At 42.2% G+C, this 19,289-nt stretch overlaps 1 protein-coding gene across 1 annotated transcript; it reads right to left on the bottom strand.

Annotated features, from left to right (window-relative positions):
• Positions 1-1,337: 1,337 nt before the first annotated feature.
• gpbp1l1 (GC-rich promoter binding protein 1-like 1) lies at positions 1,338-14,650 on the bottom strand. The gene is made up of 12 exons (XM_061240572.1): positions 14,473-14,650; positions 9,445-10,735; positions 8,901-9,015; positions 7,506-7,635; positions 6,505-6,830; positions 6,142-6,217; positions 5,851-6,047; positions 5,267-5,407; positions 4,456-4,611; positions 4,078-4,202; positions 3,782-3,884; positions 1,338-3,426 (listed from the first exon to the last, which is right to left on the bottom strand). Exons 3-12 carry the CDS (start codon positions 8,958-8,960, stop codon positions 3,265-3,267), a joined length of 1,476 nt encoding a protein of 491 aa, XP_061096556.1. The 5' UTR covers positions 8,961-9,015; positions 9,445-10,735; positions 14,473-14,650; the 3' UTR covers positions 1,338-3,264.
• Between the last annotated feature and the right edge of the window lie 4,639 nt (positions 14,651-19,289).

The following is a 19,289-nucleotide window of genomic DNA, read 5'->3' as shown; positions in this document are numbered from 1 at the left end:
TGCAGCAACAACACCCTCAAACCACAACATGTTTGGAAAGTTAACAGTGACAAGCGCGACAGAGCCTGCCGTCTTTTCGTAGTGTTCAAGTTCTGGTAAGAAAATGTTCGCCGAACAGGTGAATTTATGAAATGTTCACTTTAGTGTGGTGCACAACACTATTTATACGTTTTGTCTTTTTGAAGTTTTCACTTTAGCTTACCAACTATATTATGAGCAAGCAACTTGGAACTAACTGTATTTATAACGAAGATATAATAGTGTACCACAAACGATGCAACTGCAAATTACAGTTTGAGACAAATAAAGGTTTAGCTAAACACGCACGATTGAACACGTAAAGAGATAAAAGGAACGCGCGGCTGTATACTATTGTTTATCTAGTTAGAAAACAAGACCAGTTCGCTATCAGTAACAAGCATATAGGCATATGTAGTCTTCGCTTGGATAATAAGCAATAGGCTAGTATACAGAATTTCAGTGATCGCTTGCCTGGAGTGCAATTTGGGCAGCAACAGGAACAATAATAAGTCCCCACCAATCGGCTGTGGCAGTTAGAACCCATTTTCAACCAATGACCTTGAGCTTGTACAGCTGTACAATGTTTTGATACAGAGTGACGACCCGACAAATGTACGCTTTTAAACCCGAAGAACAGGAATACCCTACGATCCAAGGCACCCCTTCATCTGTGAAACATGGTGCAGGTAGTGTCGTCTAATTTAAAAATGAGGATGCATTTGCTAGTTTGAATCCCTGGTCAGCATATAGGGATGCTACCCTGCATCTGGAGAGATGGGGGGGGGGGGGGAAGGAACCCTACCATCGGGTCCTTGAGCAAGGCCCTTAACTCAAAAACTTCTCCAGGGCCCTGTTCTCTCTCTCTCTCACCGCACTTGCAACTCTTCTCTTTGGAATGTCTCCCAGGGCATACGTGCAAAAGAGAACATCGTGGATCTCCCGTGGTTAAATAAAGGATGAAATAAAAATATACTTTATTGCTTTGATACAAGTTAATCCGTTAATTAAATGTGGCACAGCTGAGTGGGGGAACACGACACAAAAACTGCTGTATTTGTATAATGGTACAGCATATACGCACACACCATGAAATGGCCCCGTATTACTCTTTTTTAAATTTTATTTCTTACTTTTTAAAAAGTATATTGCAGTATATCACTCTACCATTACCATACTTTCAGAGAGCACTGTACATCCAGTTGTAACATTTGCTATCGATATTCTTAATTTCCCCTTAAACACAGATGTAATCCACAAATAGGCCCCTTGGAAACAACCTCTACCTCAAGAGAACTGAAAAACAGCCACAAGGAGACTTGTTTGGCAAACTGATGCAAAATATTTATTACAATTTTTTTCATTTTTTAGATGCAGTAGTTTTTCTACCTCATACAGATAACTCCATACATGAGACCCTTTTATCTTTCAAATCTGTAAATAATGTTATCAAAATAATTTTTTTGAAAACTCACAATTTTTCATTTTTATTTTACAATCCACCCTGAATATCAAGGTCACAGGAACAAAATGCAAAAGAAAAAAGCCTACTGAAGTGGAATTCTTTTCTTTACAGCTGTACCAAAACAAAATAAAACAAACATGTGTGATAAAGCCTTTTATACCCTTTCAGCAAAAAGAGGAAAGTACAAAAAGTGTGGCTGTAAGCATAATTTAAAACGGCAGTCCCTTATGAAAAAAAAAAAAAAAAAAAAAAGATTAGGATGGAGCTGCATCTTAATTTCAGCTGCAGGAATCATTTTGAGTCTCAAGATCACTGAAGTCATTCTTAACTTTAGAACTCACAACTTTTTTTGATTGAAAAATCGCAGAACGGATTAAGTTAGCGTTTGTGGAGTATTACGTGCCAGTTTCAATCGGCCCCACCAATGGCCTTCTCCCTGCAACTGTCCCGATTACACATCCCTGATTGCCTGAGATAAAGACCGGTCCTTACCGCCGGTCTTCAGAAGGTTGGCTCACCCGCAAATCAAATCCAACTCCGTCACCAATGCATTTAGGCAATCTTGTACCAATTTTGCCACTATCTTTGGTATTGAAGTTGAAATTGATTTTTTAAAATCATTATTCATTTATTACCTGAATACATCATTTAAAAGACAAACCAGAATTTTTAAGACTGAATTGCTGTGACATAACAGCTTCTTCAATTATTTTTGTCAGCCCTTCTTGGCTACATTCATTACAAGTAAAGCGCTATTATTTTTAAGGGAAAAATTTAACCATATGTTCTTGTTGCTGCTTCTCTTATGATTTAATGCGCTCAACCAAACGCAGTGCTGGCAGCAAGGTGTCCACCAAGTCTGTTTGTGTATCACACGTCTCCATCGCACGTTCAAGAGTACAAGAAAATAACAATCTGTACCCTGCATCTGTAATTGTGATGTAGACCATAAAATGTGACTAGTGAAATACCCCAAGCTACTTAAAAATATAATGAAAACCACAACTATCAAGACAATGATAGAGTAAAGGGCATGGGGTAAACTATGCGTCGATGTTCAATGGGCGATGATACAACCGAACCTAAAGCGAAACGCACTCCTGAGAAGTGGTGTCGTGGGGGAACACAGAGGATTGCCTAAGAGTGAGAAAAATGTCTTCAAATTCAAATTCAAACGTTCACCTTCTGTCAGCCTCACAACCGTGATTGTTTCATTCAATAGCTGCCATGCTACACTCCACTCCGAGGGGCTTATTCTCCTTGTATGGATACGTTACCACAGACAAGCAGCCCTGCAACAGCAGTGACAAGCTAAAATGATTTCCTCATAAGGGGCTTCGAGCAACATTAATATCAATTATTCATAACGATTGTTTAATCTCAGTACTACCGCTAAGAATGGTTTCTCAAACTCAAATTTCAAAGCCATTTTTTTTTTTTTTTTAACAAAAAGGAACTGAAGTGATATTCACTTATATTAATGTCATTATTACTGTCATGGGTTAGTCAGTTTCTTCAGTTAAACTGAATGTGTGTTGATCTTCTTTGATGGATATTTTGTTCCAGGAAATGGGAAAACAGGGAGCACTAAGGACTGAACAGAAATGGGGGAGGGCAAAAAGAAAAGAAAGAAATGTTACACAAGCCAGAATGAACTCTCTCTGGGATATGATTGCTTTCCCTTGTGCATGGGAACAAACGAGCAATTGAGTTTTTTTTTGAAGAAAGAAAGGAGGAAAAAAAAAAAAAAACGAGGAAAGGAGAGATCCGTTAAAGCCACATCAGGTGTCGTCGTCGTCGGAGGTCTGGCTACTGCTGCTGGTCTCGGACTCAGAGCCCTCCTCCAGGCCCGCATCCACAGTGCTTCTCCAGTGGGTGAACTGCAGAGCCACACCCCGCGGCTTCAACAGCACCCCGTTCCTCCCGAAGCCATTCTTCTTCAGCTACAACACACACACACACACACACACACACACACACACACACACACACACACACACACACACACACACACACACACACACACACACACACACACACACACACACACACACACACACACACACACACACACACACGGGGGGGGGGTACCATCAAAACAATGCTGCTTCATCCCTCATCCTTCAGACACAGGTTTTCACTGAAAGACGCGTTATTGCCTTCCCATTAGGCGAGGCACACTGTGCTATCTATTAGCGAGCCAGATTTGAAAATAGTAAAGGGCATCTGAATTCCAATATTGACTCATATTCTTCAGCATTTCTTGTAGCAGAAGGCATGATGCAACATCTCCCTTACCTGCTCAGTTTTGACTTGAAATTCTTTCAGCTCATCCTCGGTCAGGGGCAGGAAGTTGTCATCATTCTCTGGATATTCCTGCCAGCCCATGGCCTTCAGTAACCTGACAGGAACAGAGGTCATAAAGAGAGCGTTCTTCGGGGTCCTGCCATACCTGTGGTCGTGCATCTGAAAGTTGCTCAAAGTCTCAAAATGAGAGTGCTTTAAATTGAAGGTTAATTCATATAGATTCTGAGTATAACACCCCATTCACAGGCTTAGCCTGAGACCAGCGTGTCGTGCTGGCGCTCCCTCACCTGTGTTCGGCCTCCAAAGAGCTGGACAGGTGTTCGGTGTCCGAGTCGCTGAGGGAGTGCGACACGCCGTTCTCGTGGCACAGGCCCTCGCTGTAGTCCTTAGGCTCCGGGGTACTCCCGTCACCCTGGAAGGGTGAGAAACGTCAGTGTCAAACACGCGGTGTGAACCCCACGCCACGCGGTGTGAACCCCACGCCACGCGGTGTGAACCCCACGCCACGCGGTGTGAACCCCACGCCACGCGGTGTAAACCCCACGCCACGCGGTGTAAACCCCACGCCACGCGGTGTAAACCCCACGCCACGCGGTGTAAACCCCACGCCATGCGGTGTAAACCCCACGTGCTCCAGCGCCACACGCTCAGGGCGGCCTCCTCACCTCCCCCGGGGTCCCGGGGCTGTGGCAGGCGGGCTCCTCTCCGTTCCGGCCGTCCTTCAGGGTGCGCAGGAACTCGCTCTTGCGGTCGGTGCTGCGGCGCATCAGTTTGAGGCGCGGGGGCGTGACGTCGATGGGTGGGGTGATGCTGGAGGGGGGCTGTGGAGGTACACAACAACCCGTCAGCTATTAGACTTTCAGCAGGGCCAACACCAGCCGAAGGCAGGCAGGTGCAGGTTTCAAACAGCACAGGAAATAAAAGGGTTGTTTTTTTGTACCATCAGGATATCGGAACATGAGGCTTATATCATTGACCAGTAACCAAAATGGTCCGGTTGAAAGAAACATTTAGAATGATCTGTAAAGGAAACCAGCCCCTGCTTGCTCTCTTCCGAATCGAAGCACGATTTCTCTATGGAAAAATGAATGGGACTTTAACAAAATCATCTCTGATACAGGCTGTTATTTACGCTGGCGTTTAATACTTGGACATTTTTATCCAGACTAATTTCTCTCTTACGCAGCACTGGGTCCACTGAATAATGATTATTTTGCTAGCAAAGAGCTAGCATCACAGCCGATATATGATAAATGTCACCTGTGTTGGTGCCGTGAGTAGGGTTCCCAGGCTCTGTCCCAGCAGCAAAGAAATTTAAAGCAACCATTTTTCTGTTGACCGTCAATTTTTTATAATTGGGAATGACGACACGACTTCTGAGGCCTATGGGGACCACGTTAGCACAGCTTTCATCGGACTGTGTGCAGGAAAGCAGCCGTAGGCATGGGGCTGATCTGCAGCAGGCAGCACCCTCACCTCCTTGGGGGCTGCATGGGGCGCGGTGCTGACTGGTGTCAGAGGTTTGGTCACGGAGACGGGGCTGGTGAAGGCTGAGTCCCGGCCTGAGAAATGGAAACCCGATTTTGTTTCCCTTCCACTGGGTTTCCACGGCCCAGACTGTGGGGAGCAGCACAAAGACCCGATGACTACCCACAGGAAAACAAGCAATATGCAATATTCCACAATTCCAAGAGGCCACAAAAACTGGAACCCAAGAAAATTACTTGATTATATTGACTGTAAAAAATATCGAAATTTTTTTTTTTTAAAGTTTCTGTACACCATAATTACATTATGGTGACTAATGACATGATGCCTGATCTACATAGACCTTATCCATATGCAAAACCTTTTAGCACACAAAAGACTAATAACACCAACCATATTTGGGGCAAAACATACACCATGACCAACCATTGGTCATATTATTGGTTTTGTGTATGCTAAAAGGTCTAATAAAATTGAGCTGATAGTGTGCAGGACCTGTGTCTTAACACAGTTGATCTACGATTGGTCCAGCAGGGGGCACTGCAGGAGGATGCGGTCGCATGGACTCTTACCTTGGTGGGGGCTGCAGCTGGCTTGGGCACCAGATTCTTGTAAACGCTGGGTCCAGTGATGGGGACTTTGGTGCCGTTGGCAGGGAGGGGCCCTGTACTGGCGAAGTTTGCAGAGAACGCGGCACAGGGGTCTTCTTTAGAAACCTTCTTAATGACCAGCATCTTAGACACGGCCTGCTTGGCACTGGGGGGATTCTCTGTGGAGAAAGGAATTCCCATTGGCATCATGCACGGGACACACAGTTTAGAAACACATTTTAGTCAAAGAGGAGCGCAGTGAGAGCAGCTCACCCCACACTCCTGCAGGGGCCCCCACAGCACGCGCCTGGCTCACCGCCTTTCCATTCGCCTCTGGGTTAAGGGAGGGCTGCCCAAAACAGAAACAAACATTAACAAATGAAAACTTCACAACCGCGCAATAGCATGCTTTGCTCTTGAAAGTATGCATGCTCAAGTTATTCCCTGAGACACAAACTGCATTTGACTAACGAGTACCGATGCTCATTGGGTTGTGAACTTAAACTGTAACCACTTTTTCATAGAACAAAGCAGTGATTCCAGTCTCTCATCCTGCAGTTAAGGACGCACAGCTGTAATTCGGCACAACCATTCATGTTTCATTTCACGGCAAAGAGCCGACTGCAGGATACTCACAAAGTCCTCTTCCACGAACTTCAGCTTGTCCTCCTTGCGTTCCTCGTCGGAGAACTTGTCCTGAAAGTGGCCGCCCTTACGGGAGTGGAAGTTTCCGTTACGCTGCCGGTGCCCCCCCTGCCGGTCCCTGTCCCCTCCTCCGCGTTTGGGGTGCCGTCCGTGGTGGTGGTGGTGGGACCCCGGCCCCTCCTGCCCCCACGGCGGCCCGTGCCAGGTGGGCGCCTCCTTCCAGCCCGGGCCGCTGACCAGGCCCCCGTGGCTGCCCTTCGACACGCCGGAGTCCACAGAGTCGTGCCGCAGGAGCAGAGGCTGCGCCCACCCGTCGCCTGGAGGAGGGAGAATCCATTCGTTGATAGAATTCATTGTTAAATTAATTATACCAGTGCACTGTTCTGACCGCACGCATCCCTACAGACCGCTCGTGCCCCGAAAACAAAACACTCAGGGCCAGGAACAACAGAAAGGCATTCTCACATCTTTTTTCATGATCACTAAGGAAGTGATTGAATACGGAGTAGAAGCAGCGGAGAAGCTGACTGTCCACTTACTTCTTGCCCTCTAAAGTGAAGGGACTTTGTATAAGATCACCAGATATGGATGTAAATACCCTCAAAGGTGACAGTCTGCACTTCAACCTATTTTTTATTGCTTCATTTCAAATCCAATGCGTTGAAATACAGAGCCAAAAGAACAGAGATTGTGCCACTGTCCAAATACTTCACTGTACCTCAATGTAAATGTGACAAGGTCTACTGGCAGCATAAATGTGACACACGCTCTTGTATGTAGAAATCTGACTGCAGTTCATTTGAAGGCAAGTGGCCTAATAAGGGAATTTTATTCCCATTCAATTCAGTGGACAGATAAGTGCTTGTAAGTATAGAACAGAAAACACCCGAGAGGATAACCCAAATATAGCATGTTTCCACATCTACATTAGTAAGGAGAAGCAGAGGCTCTCAGTATTACTGCGTCTCAAAGGGAGGCGGCCGGGCCCTTACCTGCCGGGGCTCGGAGCGGGTCGTTGTTGAAGAAGCCATCGGAGGAATTGTGGCGTCGGCGGTTCACGCTTGGCTTGCTGTCTCCGCGGGGTAAGTGCTCTCCATGTCTCTCGAAGCTTGCTGCAGGAGACTGAGAGGGGGGAGGCCGGAGCCTCAGTCACTGCACACTTCACTCGCACAAGACAGCCCTTGCCAGAGCACGCCATTTCACTCGCTGTCAGAACGGAACTATCCCCTCCCTCTGACTGTCAACCCGAGGACAAGCCATGAATCCCTGCAGGCCATGCAATTAAAAAATAAAAAATTATACCTCTGGCTGCAACTAAAATTGTACAAGTACTGTCCAAAACTTTCAGAGCTAGGAAGCAGAAAAACACATCTCATTTGCTGTGCACCTTACGTCTGAAAATATACAACTAGCTTGACCATGTTATGATCTGTCTCACAGTACCATTATCTGATAAATGATTTTGAGTCATCTACACAGGGCCTATTTATGGCTGACAGCACTGTTGCAACGTAGAGTGCAGAACACAAAAAGATAAAATAAAAAGATAAATTCACTCATAGTCAGCCAGCAGGCGAAACTACCTCATATAGGTGTCAGTGTCCAAAATGACAGCAGGGCTTGCTGATTAGAGCAGGGGTGTTTACTGTCTACCATTTGCAAGCTTAAGCAACAGAAATGAATATTTTTTTTTAAATGTAGTTTTCTCCTTATGTTTAAATACATTATTTTGAAAGTTTTTGGTTGTTGTTGTCAAGAATGGCTTTTAAACAGATTCACAAAGCCTGTGGTTTCTGGGCACATCGCTGTAACAAGCGCCTCTTGGTGATTAGCTACTTTGGAGTCTAACGGACATCTCATACTTCCTTACCATTCCATGATTTTCTCATTTCTACTTAAAACATAAGGTACACTAACAGTGCTGGTACATGGTGGAAGTATCTGCATTAAAAACAGTGTTGTTTCTGGACCAGATCCCCTTCATCGTGACAGATCAACTCCCGTGGGTGAGTAAGACCCTGCCATCAGCCTGTGCATAGAGCACAGCCCTACAGCTCAATGACTGTGTGCTGCCAAGCACACTAGGCACAGAGTGAAGGGAAGAGACAGCTAGCAGCAAACACTTCAAAGGACCTAAATCTCTAAGGAGGACAGTGCTGTGATGAAACAGGCAAACAAATATGATTAGCCATTCCAAATGAGGAGAAAATAAATAATATGAGCAAAATAAATTAATCTATTTGAGCATTAACATTGGTGGACCTCTATTAGGTGCAATTTGAAAGTCACAGATGGATATTGATTGGAAACAAGTAACAGCGGCCTGTCAGGCCTAATCCGTGTTCCACTTATCATGCCTCAGCTCCTGTCTGCTCTCAGGGGCTCACCTTGGCGGGTTGAGGCGTTGAGAAGTTAAGCCAGGCAGGAACAAAGTCATGCTGCGCCATTTAGGTCCAGTGTCTCCAGTCAGTGGATTGAGGCATCAAACCTCATGGCCAGGATCTGACAGGGCAGAGAAGAAGGACGACACTATACTTAGAGCAGAGGAATTCAGGGCAGCATGCAAGCTAGAGAGATACTCTGAACCATTCAAGGAACTTAATTACGGTTTTCAGTTGCAGGCTGTGGGATACTATAAGGGCAAATGACTAATTTCAGAATGGACAAAATGAGCAATTTCTGCAGCAGCTTTGGCAGTGAACCTGAGGGACATATGGCTGGGTATTTTGCAGCCATGTTCCAAAGGGGAAGGTTCTTTGAGAGGTTCATGGCCAACTGCTGTGTTTGTTGGAGGGGGGAGTGGAATAACTGACAGACTACAAATTGCAGGCTACTGCAGCGATTCAAACGTCATCTCTCACCCAAAGGATGGCAAGGCAGAAGCTTCCCCTGACAGCTCGTCGCATTGAGAACAGGGAGGTGCATCCTTACCCAGAGTTGTGAGCTCTGAAGTCCAGTGGCTCCCTCTCCCAGTACCAGGGCCAATGCTCGTCTATCCAAAGCTATCCTAGGCTAGGGTCTGCAACAGGAACACGGCGCGGCCCCAGGACACAAGCCCCCTGCCAGAGGCCAGCTCAAGTGTTCCAGGATGAAGCGGTATGAGGGGGGGTGGGAAGGGTGGCGGGAGAACTCTGCAGTGATCCAGAAGCTTCTTTTCACATGTGGAGGATCTTCTGCCAGGAGGGCGTGGGAAGTGAGGAACGATCCGGTAGTTTGATGACTGGGATCCTGCTTATGTGGTCGATAAGCAATGCCTGAAAGACTTCCCACGTGGGATTCAGAGAGGAGGAACGTATAGTTCTTTAAGTAAAGCGGAGGAGTTTCTCCTGACCAGCTCTCCTCTCACCAACAGAGCAAAGGCCCTGGAATAAGTTTGCAATGTAGTCGTTGGAAAAACCCTTGAGATAGTGTCCACTGAATGTGTAGAAGAGTTGCCTGGCTCTTCTCCTAAAACTCTGTAAGCAGCACAAGGTGCCAGCTTTGACACTCAAAATCCTCCCCTACCAGCTCATTTTAATCCTTGCCCACACATGCACACAAAAAACGGGAAATTAACCACAAGACTGCTGCTCAGAAACGGGCGAAAACTGATGTTCACCTCATTAAAACAGTGTGGGAGTCACAGCAGGGTGAAAATGGGGATCTAGTTTAAGTCACATCACAAACCCTAAAGGTACTTATTGTTATAAACTTAGCATGTTGTTTCGTCTGACAGCCACAGAAATCAGATATTTTAAAACATAGTGTGTGTCTGCCGGGTTCTGACTTCCAAATCAACACATGCTAAACATGCAGCAGTTTCCTTTTTTTCAAAGTATCTGCACTATATCCCATTCAAACCCTGAAAGCTAGTTGAAACACCAGTGCAGCAGTTCAATGTCCTCTGTTGCACAATCTGTGTTATTCCAAACTGAACTACATGCAGGATGATGAGCGTGCTATAACACACATGCTACTCCTTTGTTATGCCTATCCTGTTAAATTGCCTATTTTGTTAAATTAATTCTATAAATCACAAAATGTATGATGTCTGCAAAACACAGCGATCCTATTATTAGTCAAAGCCCTGGTTTAAATGTAGCATTAGGCAGACATGTCTTGTGTTCACTGTTAGCTGCTTTCACGGTTAGTTCTATGAAGCACTTCACGTTACAGAGCACAGATAAAGCTGGTGGTATTCTCTCCAAACTTGTCTTCACACTTGCTTCCACCGATTAATGATCTAAAAACAGAGGGGAAAAAATACATTAAAATGCAATCCCACGATGAAGAATTTAACAATGCAAAGATTTAAACCACAAGAGCCATGTTGGCTTCAGCTTCTGTTCCTCTAATCCCACAAATATTACTCCTGCGGACACACAATAATATCAGGGTCACATTGGCATAGAGCAATATCATCGTAAAATCAATTAAATTGATTCAACCAAATATGATGATGGCCAAAATGATGCAACATACATGTGAGGCTATGCATCTGTTACACAGCTGATGTTAAAAATTAAGTCATCATCAAAAAGTAGCTAATCCTAGTCATTTGAACCTTTCATTCATTCATTCTTTTTTTTTTGTTCATCATTTTTTTACCAGCAAAGCTCTTTTTGCAGAAACAATTACATGTTCTTTGGGCTAATACACTTTGATGTACGGTTTTAAAAAATGCATAAAGCTGGTAAATGCATAAAAGGATATTGCCGAGAGTGAAATGCAGTCATGCAAATTCCCCAGCTTGCAAACTAAAGGAAATAACCTTCAATTTTCTAAATGGCTTGGAAACTCTTGGGAACTACCAGGGTTCAGAAATTGTACTAATGTTTCCAAAGGTGAGTGGCCCCATTTAGGAAGAGCTGTGAAATACCCATGATTAGCTATATTGACTGTCCTTATCACAAAAAAACATGGGATTCCACCCAAACAGTATTTCTTACAATGGCTGTTGCCTGCCTTTGACAAATTACACTCATATTGAATTGCTCCTTTCAAAAGATTTACTGTTTACACAATTACAATACTGAAAGCAAAACCAAGTTACTTCTTTCATAATGAACGTGTAAAACAATGCATTCCTGTCTCATGTCTTTATATTAATATGCAGTTCGCAAAATGCTGCAGAAAAAGTTACAAAAAACATGATAGAATGGTGGCTTTTGAGGGGTGGAATTGACTGATTCTCTCCAGTCCATTCTATCAAGCATCACTTTGTTAATTTGTATTCATTGGAACAATATTTGAGTTAATTATTTTGTCATTAACAAATCTATCTGCATTCCACTAACATTTAGTGTTAAATATTAATTACTACATGTTTTAAACTAAAATGGGCCCATTTGTGTCATGTAAATGCTTTGTTAGGTGTTTAGAAGCAAATTAATGTAGCATTGCGTTTACAAAAAAATGCATGCAACAAACTACAGGAAGCAAGCAGTAGAACAAAGTTGTCTTCTAGTCCATTACAGCATACTAAAAAGGATTTCTGACAAGCAAAATACTCATTCGGTCATAACTACTCTTAAAATGGCTGTTAAATTGGAAGGGAAGAATCGAAGATTTGCATAACTTGTAAATAGGCAATGACAATGTATTTTATCAGTAGATCAGTTTTACAGGAAACAATAAAATGACTTATTTCAATTATACATTTCAAAACACAATCTATGTAGAGGTTAACCCGTAAGCACACTTGAAACTTCATCGAAAAGACTGGACAAAGGAAGGAGGCTGAATTTGTCAATCTAAACAAACACCTGCTGTTTCCCCAATTACTGTTCTGAGACCATTTGTCACTTCTGTGGAGTATTCTGGAAAACAAACAATGCTCTGATTTGAAAAACCCTCCATATTTTACTACCTAAGTTTCCGACAGATTCCCCTCTTGGGCTCCTTCAAAAAGAGAAGAGGAAGTATGATACTTAAACAGAGACTACCACTTCAATTATGTAACAGAACTGTGAGATTAAAGGCAATATTACAGATTCTAAATTTCGATTAAGCAGCTTGGGAACAGAATCAAAAGACAAAAATTGCATGACTGTGTCAGTAGATAGAAGCAGTACCAAACTGATAAATCCTTAAGTCCAACTCTATGAGAAAATTGCCATAAATACGATCCAGTAATTGTTACACAAAATACTGCGGAATAGGTTGTATGTCGCTTTACACAAAAGTTAACGATGACCCAGTAAATAAAGCTAAATAATCTACTTCAGCTACTCATATGCGAGTACAACTGTCTTCACTTCCAGCATAGCTGATACCACTACTGAAATTTTTGTTCCAGATCAGATGCGTCAGACTGTCATGTCAATGAAGCCAGTTTCTCCAGTTGTGCCTACTCATTTTCTAGTTCAGCGTTTCCCAACTCCAGTCCTCGGGACCCACTTGCCAGAAGGTTTTTGTTGTAACCAGTAACTCACACACCTGATTTAATGATTGAACCAATCAAACCACAAAAATGCCCTTGATTAGTTCAATCAGGTATGTGAGCTACTGGTTACAACAAAAACCTTCTGGCAAGTGGGTCCCGAGGACTGGAGTTGGGAAACACTGTTCTAGTTGCTTGCTCCCAGGCTGCATCCTAGTACTGATACCATCCTCCAGCAAGTATGTGGAAACTGGGCAGCATGTGGCGCATCGATCTATGCAGTATTCCAATAATCTAGGAGCAAGACATTCATCTAAATTGTCTCGTTAAAATCGCGAAGAATGTCTATTTTGGCCTATGCCTTTGCAACACGCGTGAAAAGGATAACCCACAATTTAACCAATTGTAGATATAGCTAGGTGTTAATGTCTACAACAGCTCACGAGGTGCTCAATGTGCCCGTTATAGTTGTACATGTGGCACTCAACTTTAATTAGCTACACACATTTCTTATTACCTACACTTTGAATAGGTCACAGACATGTTGGTTGATGCCATCGTGCCAACAACATCACAACAACTAGCTAGCCAATTTAGCCTGCGATTTTCAGTAATTAATTCCACTGATTAAGTTAAGATATCTAACTTTTCTGTTTAATGTCGCGAGGCACAGTAAAGGCGCCGCAAGGAAAGGTTTTTTTAAAGCAGTGGGCCTAGTTACTGGAAATATCGCTGGGTCACAGATTAAACTAGGCAGCTAAACATGGTTCTGGAGCAGTAACAGTTATGCTAAGCTAACGTTAACTGTTCGCCATCTGGCTCTGTTCGAAGAGAAGTGGGGAATCAATGGAGCATTAGCTTTAGCTAACGTAAGTTACAGCATTGACAATCGTTCTTAGGTTATGTTAGAATGTCGCTTTACTTACCTTGCATAGTAGCTAGTAAAATAGCAAGCGAATTATCTTCTTGCTATTAGTAAGATAGCGTGCATTAGACTTACTGGTAGTTACTAGCTGCCTAGCATTAGGGTAACAAGCTGTAAACGAAAGCGCTAGCTAGCCAACGTTAAAACGTTATCTAACATTTACAGTCGATAAATTACGAAAGCTCGCAAGCAGGCTAGTTAGCCAACAAGCTAACGTTAGACAAATAGCTAGTAAATCCTACAACGTGGTCGTCATTAGATACTACCAAATGCAAATGAATAATAAAATATACGTTAAATAGCTGATATTATCTATATAAGCGACAGGTCTACGTAGGCCATTCAATGTTTGTGGCACAAAAATATAAACAACAGTTAGCTAGCCGCGCCTTGCAATATAAATAACATTGTTCTCGGTGCAATATATTTTCTGAAAATGGCTATTCCAGTACTCCAACTATTCCAGATTATAGATGTGAAAGGAAATCTCGAATAAAATGCTGTGTCGAAGTAAACAGACTGTAACAGCAACGTTAGCCTGCTATCTTACGATTGAACAACATAGCAATATTAGCCACCTAGCTAACTCCACAGTTCCAAAATGGCTACCAACCCTCCTGTCTGCACTTCGATAGCTTGAGCTATCTAGCGAAGTATCTCGATGCCCACATACCTCTGTGATCGGCTGAGCGAAGACTATATTCCTTAATTTAAATATAATCCGATATGCGAATGCACACAGCACACGTTTCTCTTCTAATCGTGTCAAAAGTCCTTCGATTGTTGAGCTTGGCATGAAAATATCATTTGTTTGGGTTTTGAGACCGCGTTCGCTGCGACTCTCCAGTCAATCTGCCTTGTTCCTGACTACTGTTTCCAGACGAGCTAATCGATCGCAGAGTAAGATTGAGGCGTCACAACAACCGCAAGTGTCACGTGCTGTAATTTATCCGCATTGATATCACTAATACCGCTGTTATTTTTCTATAATACGTAGCATTATATTAAATATTGTATTAGACTCAGCCCAAGTAGTGGTTCATCAGGAGAAAGTATATAATCATAGGGCTACTTTAATTAACTACCACCCAATACAATACTTAAAACATGCATTACTGGTCGTATAATGATTGTTCATTGCAAAGAGGATAAATACCTTTATTGTGATCTGATCTGGTCTTTCCAATTCTGTCTTTAAATTGTGCATATACTTTAGATCAGGGTTTTCAAAGCTACTCTAAGTCCAGACCCTCTCTTTCATCTTATCTTAATTGACACTCCAGGATCACCTTCTTGGTGTTGATAAAATAATATTTTAGTTTGTGCGTTTGTCTTCAATTGGCCCTGACAGTTTTTGTGTGTGATCAAGAATATATATTTATAAAGGTTTCAGACAACTATAGACCCAGTATTCTGACAAATAGACCTCTCTCCTTAGAATGACATACCCAATAACTCAAATTGTAATAATAATCTGAAAAATAGTGCCACCAGCGTAGACTGTGGCTGTTGTGTAGAGGAGTCCAGTCTCATCTTGCTGTATTGTTTTCTGTATCTGAACCAAAACACAAAACCAGTTTTCAGAATAAATAAGCATGGGAATTTTGAAGTTAAATGACAATGGAACTTTATTTTTATTTATTTATTTATTTATTTATTGTTAGCTAGAGATTACCTGCAATATTAACATTATGCAGTTGAAGAATATCAAACCTCTGTAACATTTCACACATTTTCTGGCAGTTCTCAAAATGCTTTGTGGCACAGCAGCACAGACTTATGGGTAGGATTAAGTGTGATTGAGAGCAAATAGCACCAATGGGCCCAAGCACAGGGTGGCTAGGTCATCCTGAGGCGGATGGTCTATTTGTCAGAACCATAACCGCATGTTTTATTTCAAATATGGAGGAGACACACTGCTGGACAACCTAGTCTTGCATAATCAAACATCTCACATCTCGCATAGTCTAGGGCAAAATTCTAGGGACAAATAAAAATAAAAATATTGAGGGTGACATGTTTCCCTGGCTCCCCCAAACCTATGCAGATGGTTGGAACACTATCAGCCTCACTAGCTTTACCCAAGAATGGGAGAATCTCAGCTGGCCAGGATAACAGTGTCTCGTCATTCACCAGAGACCCCACTGGTTGGTTGAGTGTATGATAAAAGGCCTGTTAAAAGGATAACTTTCTTTTTTTTCTGAAAAACATAGGGCCTGTTTCACAGACACAGATTAAGCTTAGTCCTTGACTAAATTGAGTTTTGTATAAATAATCACCATTCAAAATAAGATTTAGTCTAAGACTAGGCTTAATTTGTGTCTGTGAAACTGCTTTTTGGAGTTACTTGAAGTGTATTTTCTTGCTTTAGACCAGAAACCCCAATACCAGCCATTGTAAAGTTGGCTGGTTGTCAGAAACCTCTGCAAGTATCTAAAATATCCTGTCTGTCTGTAACCAACTGTCTCTGCCCATTGGAAACATACACTAAACTGGAATAATAACAAAAAACCCAGAAAGTGAGCTATCACTTAAACAGATGGACCAACAGAGATCGCTTGTGTGTGAAGCAACACTGAAATCCTGGTTGACTGAAACATTTTGATCACTTGCCAGGTCTTGTAGAAGAGACAGAGACACTTTGGGTGTTCAAACCCAGGTTTGATGCAAAGCTGTCTAGTTTGTAGGTAAATGGCAAGCCTAAATGGGTTTGACTGGCTTTTCATCATTACATATTATGTTCTTAATTGAATACACCTTTTAATTAAATTGTATAAATTGATATGCTGTCTTCCACAACGCCAGCCAGTAGGATTTTAATTTGGATTTTGCCAGTGTTAGTGTTCTAGTGCCATGTTATCTCTTCACTATTGTCAGTCATTCACACATTAATCAACAAGGTCGGTAGTAGCACTACCACTGATAACTGATGACTCATAACAAAGATATCTGAAGGTCTATACATGTTCCTTTTTAATGTATTTTTTGTTTGAGTCAACAATGTTGGGCTTGCCATTAGATTAGATAACCAAACCAGTTGGTTGAAAGCTATACATGGCTTCACACTGCCATAGAATATGACTTAATTGTCAAGCCTCAGGCTTTATCTCACATGATACATTTAGACAAAACAGCCAGATTAGCAGGCAAATCTGCACTTAACATCAGTTTTTCACTAATAATAATAATAATAATAATAATAATAATAATAATAAGAAGAAGAAGAAGAAGAAGAAGAAGAAGAAGAAAAAGAAAATAACAATAACATCAATAATAATAATAACAATAATAATAATACTATGTTTTTACTTTGAATGCACCCTTAATACAGTTATAACCTATGCATGCAGTAGAACACACTCAAACAATCCATAAAAGAAAGCAATGTTTTTTAAAGACATGTAAATGGTAAATGGCATGTAAAACATGTAAAAATGGCAGTTGAATTCCCCGGTATGACACTGTCATTGTACCCTTTAGCAAATAACTTTTGTATCTGTATAAATAGATATTATGTAAAGAAAATACAAAAGCTGTGTGAGTCACTCAGGATGACTGTCTGCTAAATGCCTGTAATGTCATATAAATTCAATAAAAAAAGTAAGCTTAGGGGCATAACATAGGATAGGATCATCTGATATTACACACTGCGTCCTGATGATTAAGACACGATTAAATTGAGGTCTAATTTATTCATAAGATAAACTATTAATTAGCATGTGTCTGTTTGTGAATGTCCTTACATTTTGTATCACAGAGCTAAGGATTCAGATTCAGAAACCAAATCAATAAAATAGGAACATATTTCCACAGTTCTTTGAGGTTTTATTTGGTTGCTTTGCAGCAGGCTGTACATCTTTATTTTGGGGATGACTTCCAGCAAGGTCTGCAGTGCCATCTGTTGGCAGAAAAGCCAAGAGGTTGATATAATTAATGATATATCTATATATATGATGTTGACCAGTCATATCGTCTTGTCAATCACTGGACAGTGTCATGGTCAACAATTCCTAAAACATTCTGGCAATATCTAAAATCTGAATGATTTATCTGAATTATTTATTTCTCAAAAGTTAGCGAAAAGGCGGCGGCACGGATGGTGCAGTGGGTAGCCTCACAGCAAGGAGGTCCTGGGTTCGAATCCCCGTCGGCCAGGGCCTCTCTGTGCGGAGTTTGCATGTTCTCCCCGTGTCTGTGTGGGTTTCCTCCGGGTACTCCGGTTTCCTCCCACAGCCCAAAGACATGCAGGTTAGGCTGATTGGAGAGTCTAAATTGCTCATAGGTATGAGTGTGTGAGTGAATGGTGTGTGTGCCCTGTGATGGACTGGCGACCTGTCCAGGGTGTATTCCTGCCTTTCGCCCAATGTATGCTGGGATAGGCTCCAGCCCCCCTGTGACCCTGTTGAGGGTAAGCGGGTTAAGATAATGGATGGATGGATGGAAGTTAGCGAAAAGGGATTGAGTGATATGTTATTTCAATGTCCTACATATCCTTTAATATTTCATTTCTGCAAACTAATGTCCATGCTCTCAAGACAGTTATCACAGTCTTTATGAACTATGTCTGGTTCCTCCCAAGGTTTCTTCTTATCTCTGAGTTTTTCCTTGCCACTGTTGCTCTAGGCTTGCTCTTTTGGGGTTTTTGGGGTTTAGGTTTCTGTGAAGTATATATTGTGACAATTATTTGTGAAATGGATTTTATTAATATTTTGAACTTTGCTTTTTTCAAGCATTCATTGAACCAGGTGGGCCAAATGAGAACTCAATTCTTACACTGACAACCTGCAGAAAAAGGTTTGGTGGGAAAACAAGCAGTCAGAAATACAGTCAGTTAACACAGGGGTAAACATCCCCACTTTTTCAGAAAGTGACATGATTTTAAATGTAATATTTAGTTATATTTAGAATGTAATTACATTACATTACATTAATGGCATTTGGCAGATGCTCTTATCCAGAGCAACGTACAACAAAGTGCATACCCATAACCAGGGATAAGTGCGCTGAAAGACCCTAGAGGGAAGTACAATTTCAACTGCTACCTGTACAACAAAGATAAGGACCAGGGCCTATTTGATTTTTTAGAATTAATTTTTACAAACAAATAAACAAACAAACAACAAAGCAAAAGTGACCAAACTTAACTAGCCAAACACTGCTTACCTAGCCAAACTATAAATACCGATACACAAAAAAGTAAATCACAGAAAGACAACAATTAAGGTTCACAGGGAGGTAGGGAGGGACGGGAAGAGGTGCTGCTTGAAGGTGCTGCGTCTTCAGTTTGCGCTTGAAGGTGGGAAGAGATTCTACAGTTCTGACCTCAACGGGGAGTTCATTCCACCACCGTGGAGCCAGAACAGACAGTTGTCGTGAGCGTGAGGTGGAAGTTCGGAGAGGGGGAGGTGCCAAGCGGCCGGTGGAGGCTGAACGAAGAGGTCTGGCAGGGGTGTAGGGTCTGATGATTTTTTGTAGGTAAGCTGGGGAAGA

Source organism: Conger conger, chromosome 4, assembly GCF_963514075.1.
Source record: "Conger conger chromosome 4, fConCon1.1, whole genome shotgun sequence".
Lineage (NCBI taxonomy): Eukaryota > Metazoa > Chordata > Actinopteri > Anguilliformes > Congridae > Conger > Conger conger.
The sequence above is the reverse complement of the archived record's forward strand: the minus strand, read 5'-3'. Positions and strand labels throughout refer to the sequence as shown.

Bases quoted from the DNA above. Each gene is read 5' to 3' on its own strand.
- gpbp1l1 (XM_061240572.1), bottom strand. From the start codon at position 8,960: ATGGCGCAGCATGACTTTGTTCCTGCCTGGCTTAACTTCTCAACGCCT. The intron at 6,048-6,141 runs GTGAGCTGCTCT...CTTTCTCCACAG, and splicing joins GGCCCCTGCAGGAGTGTGGG to AGAATCCCCCCAGTGCCAAG. The intron at 5,408-5,850 runs GTAAGAGTCCAT...TGCTCCCCACAG, and splicing joins CAGCTGCAGCCCCCACCAAG to TCTGGGCCGTGGAAACCCAG.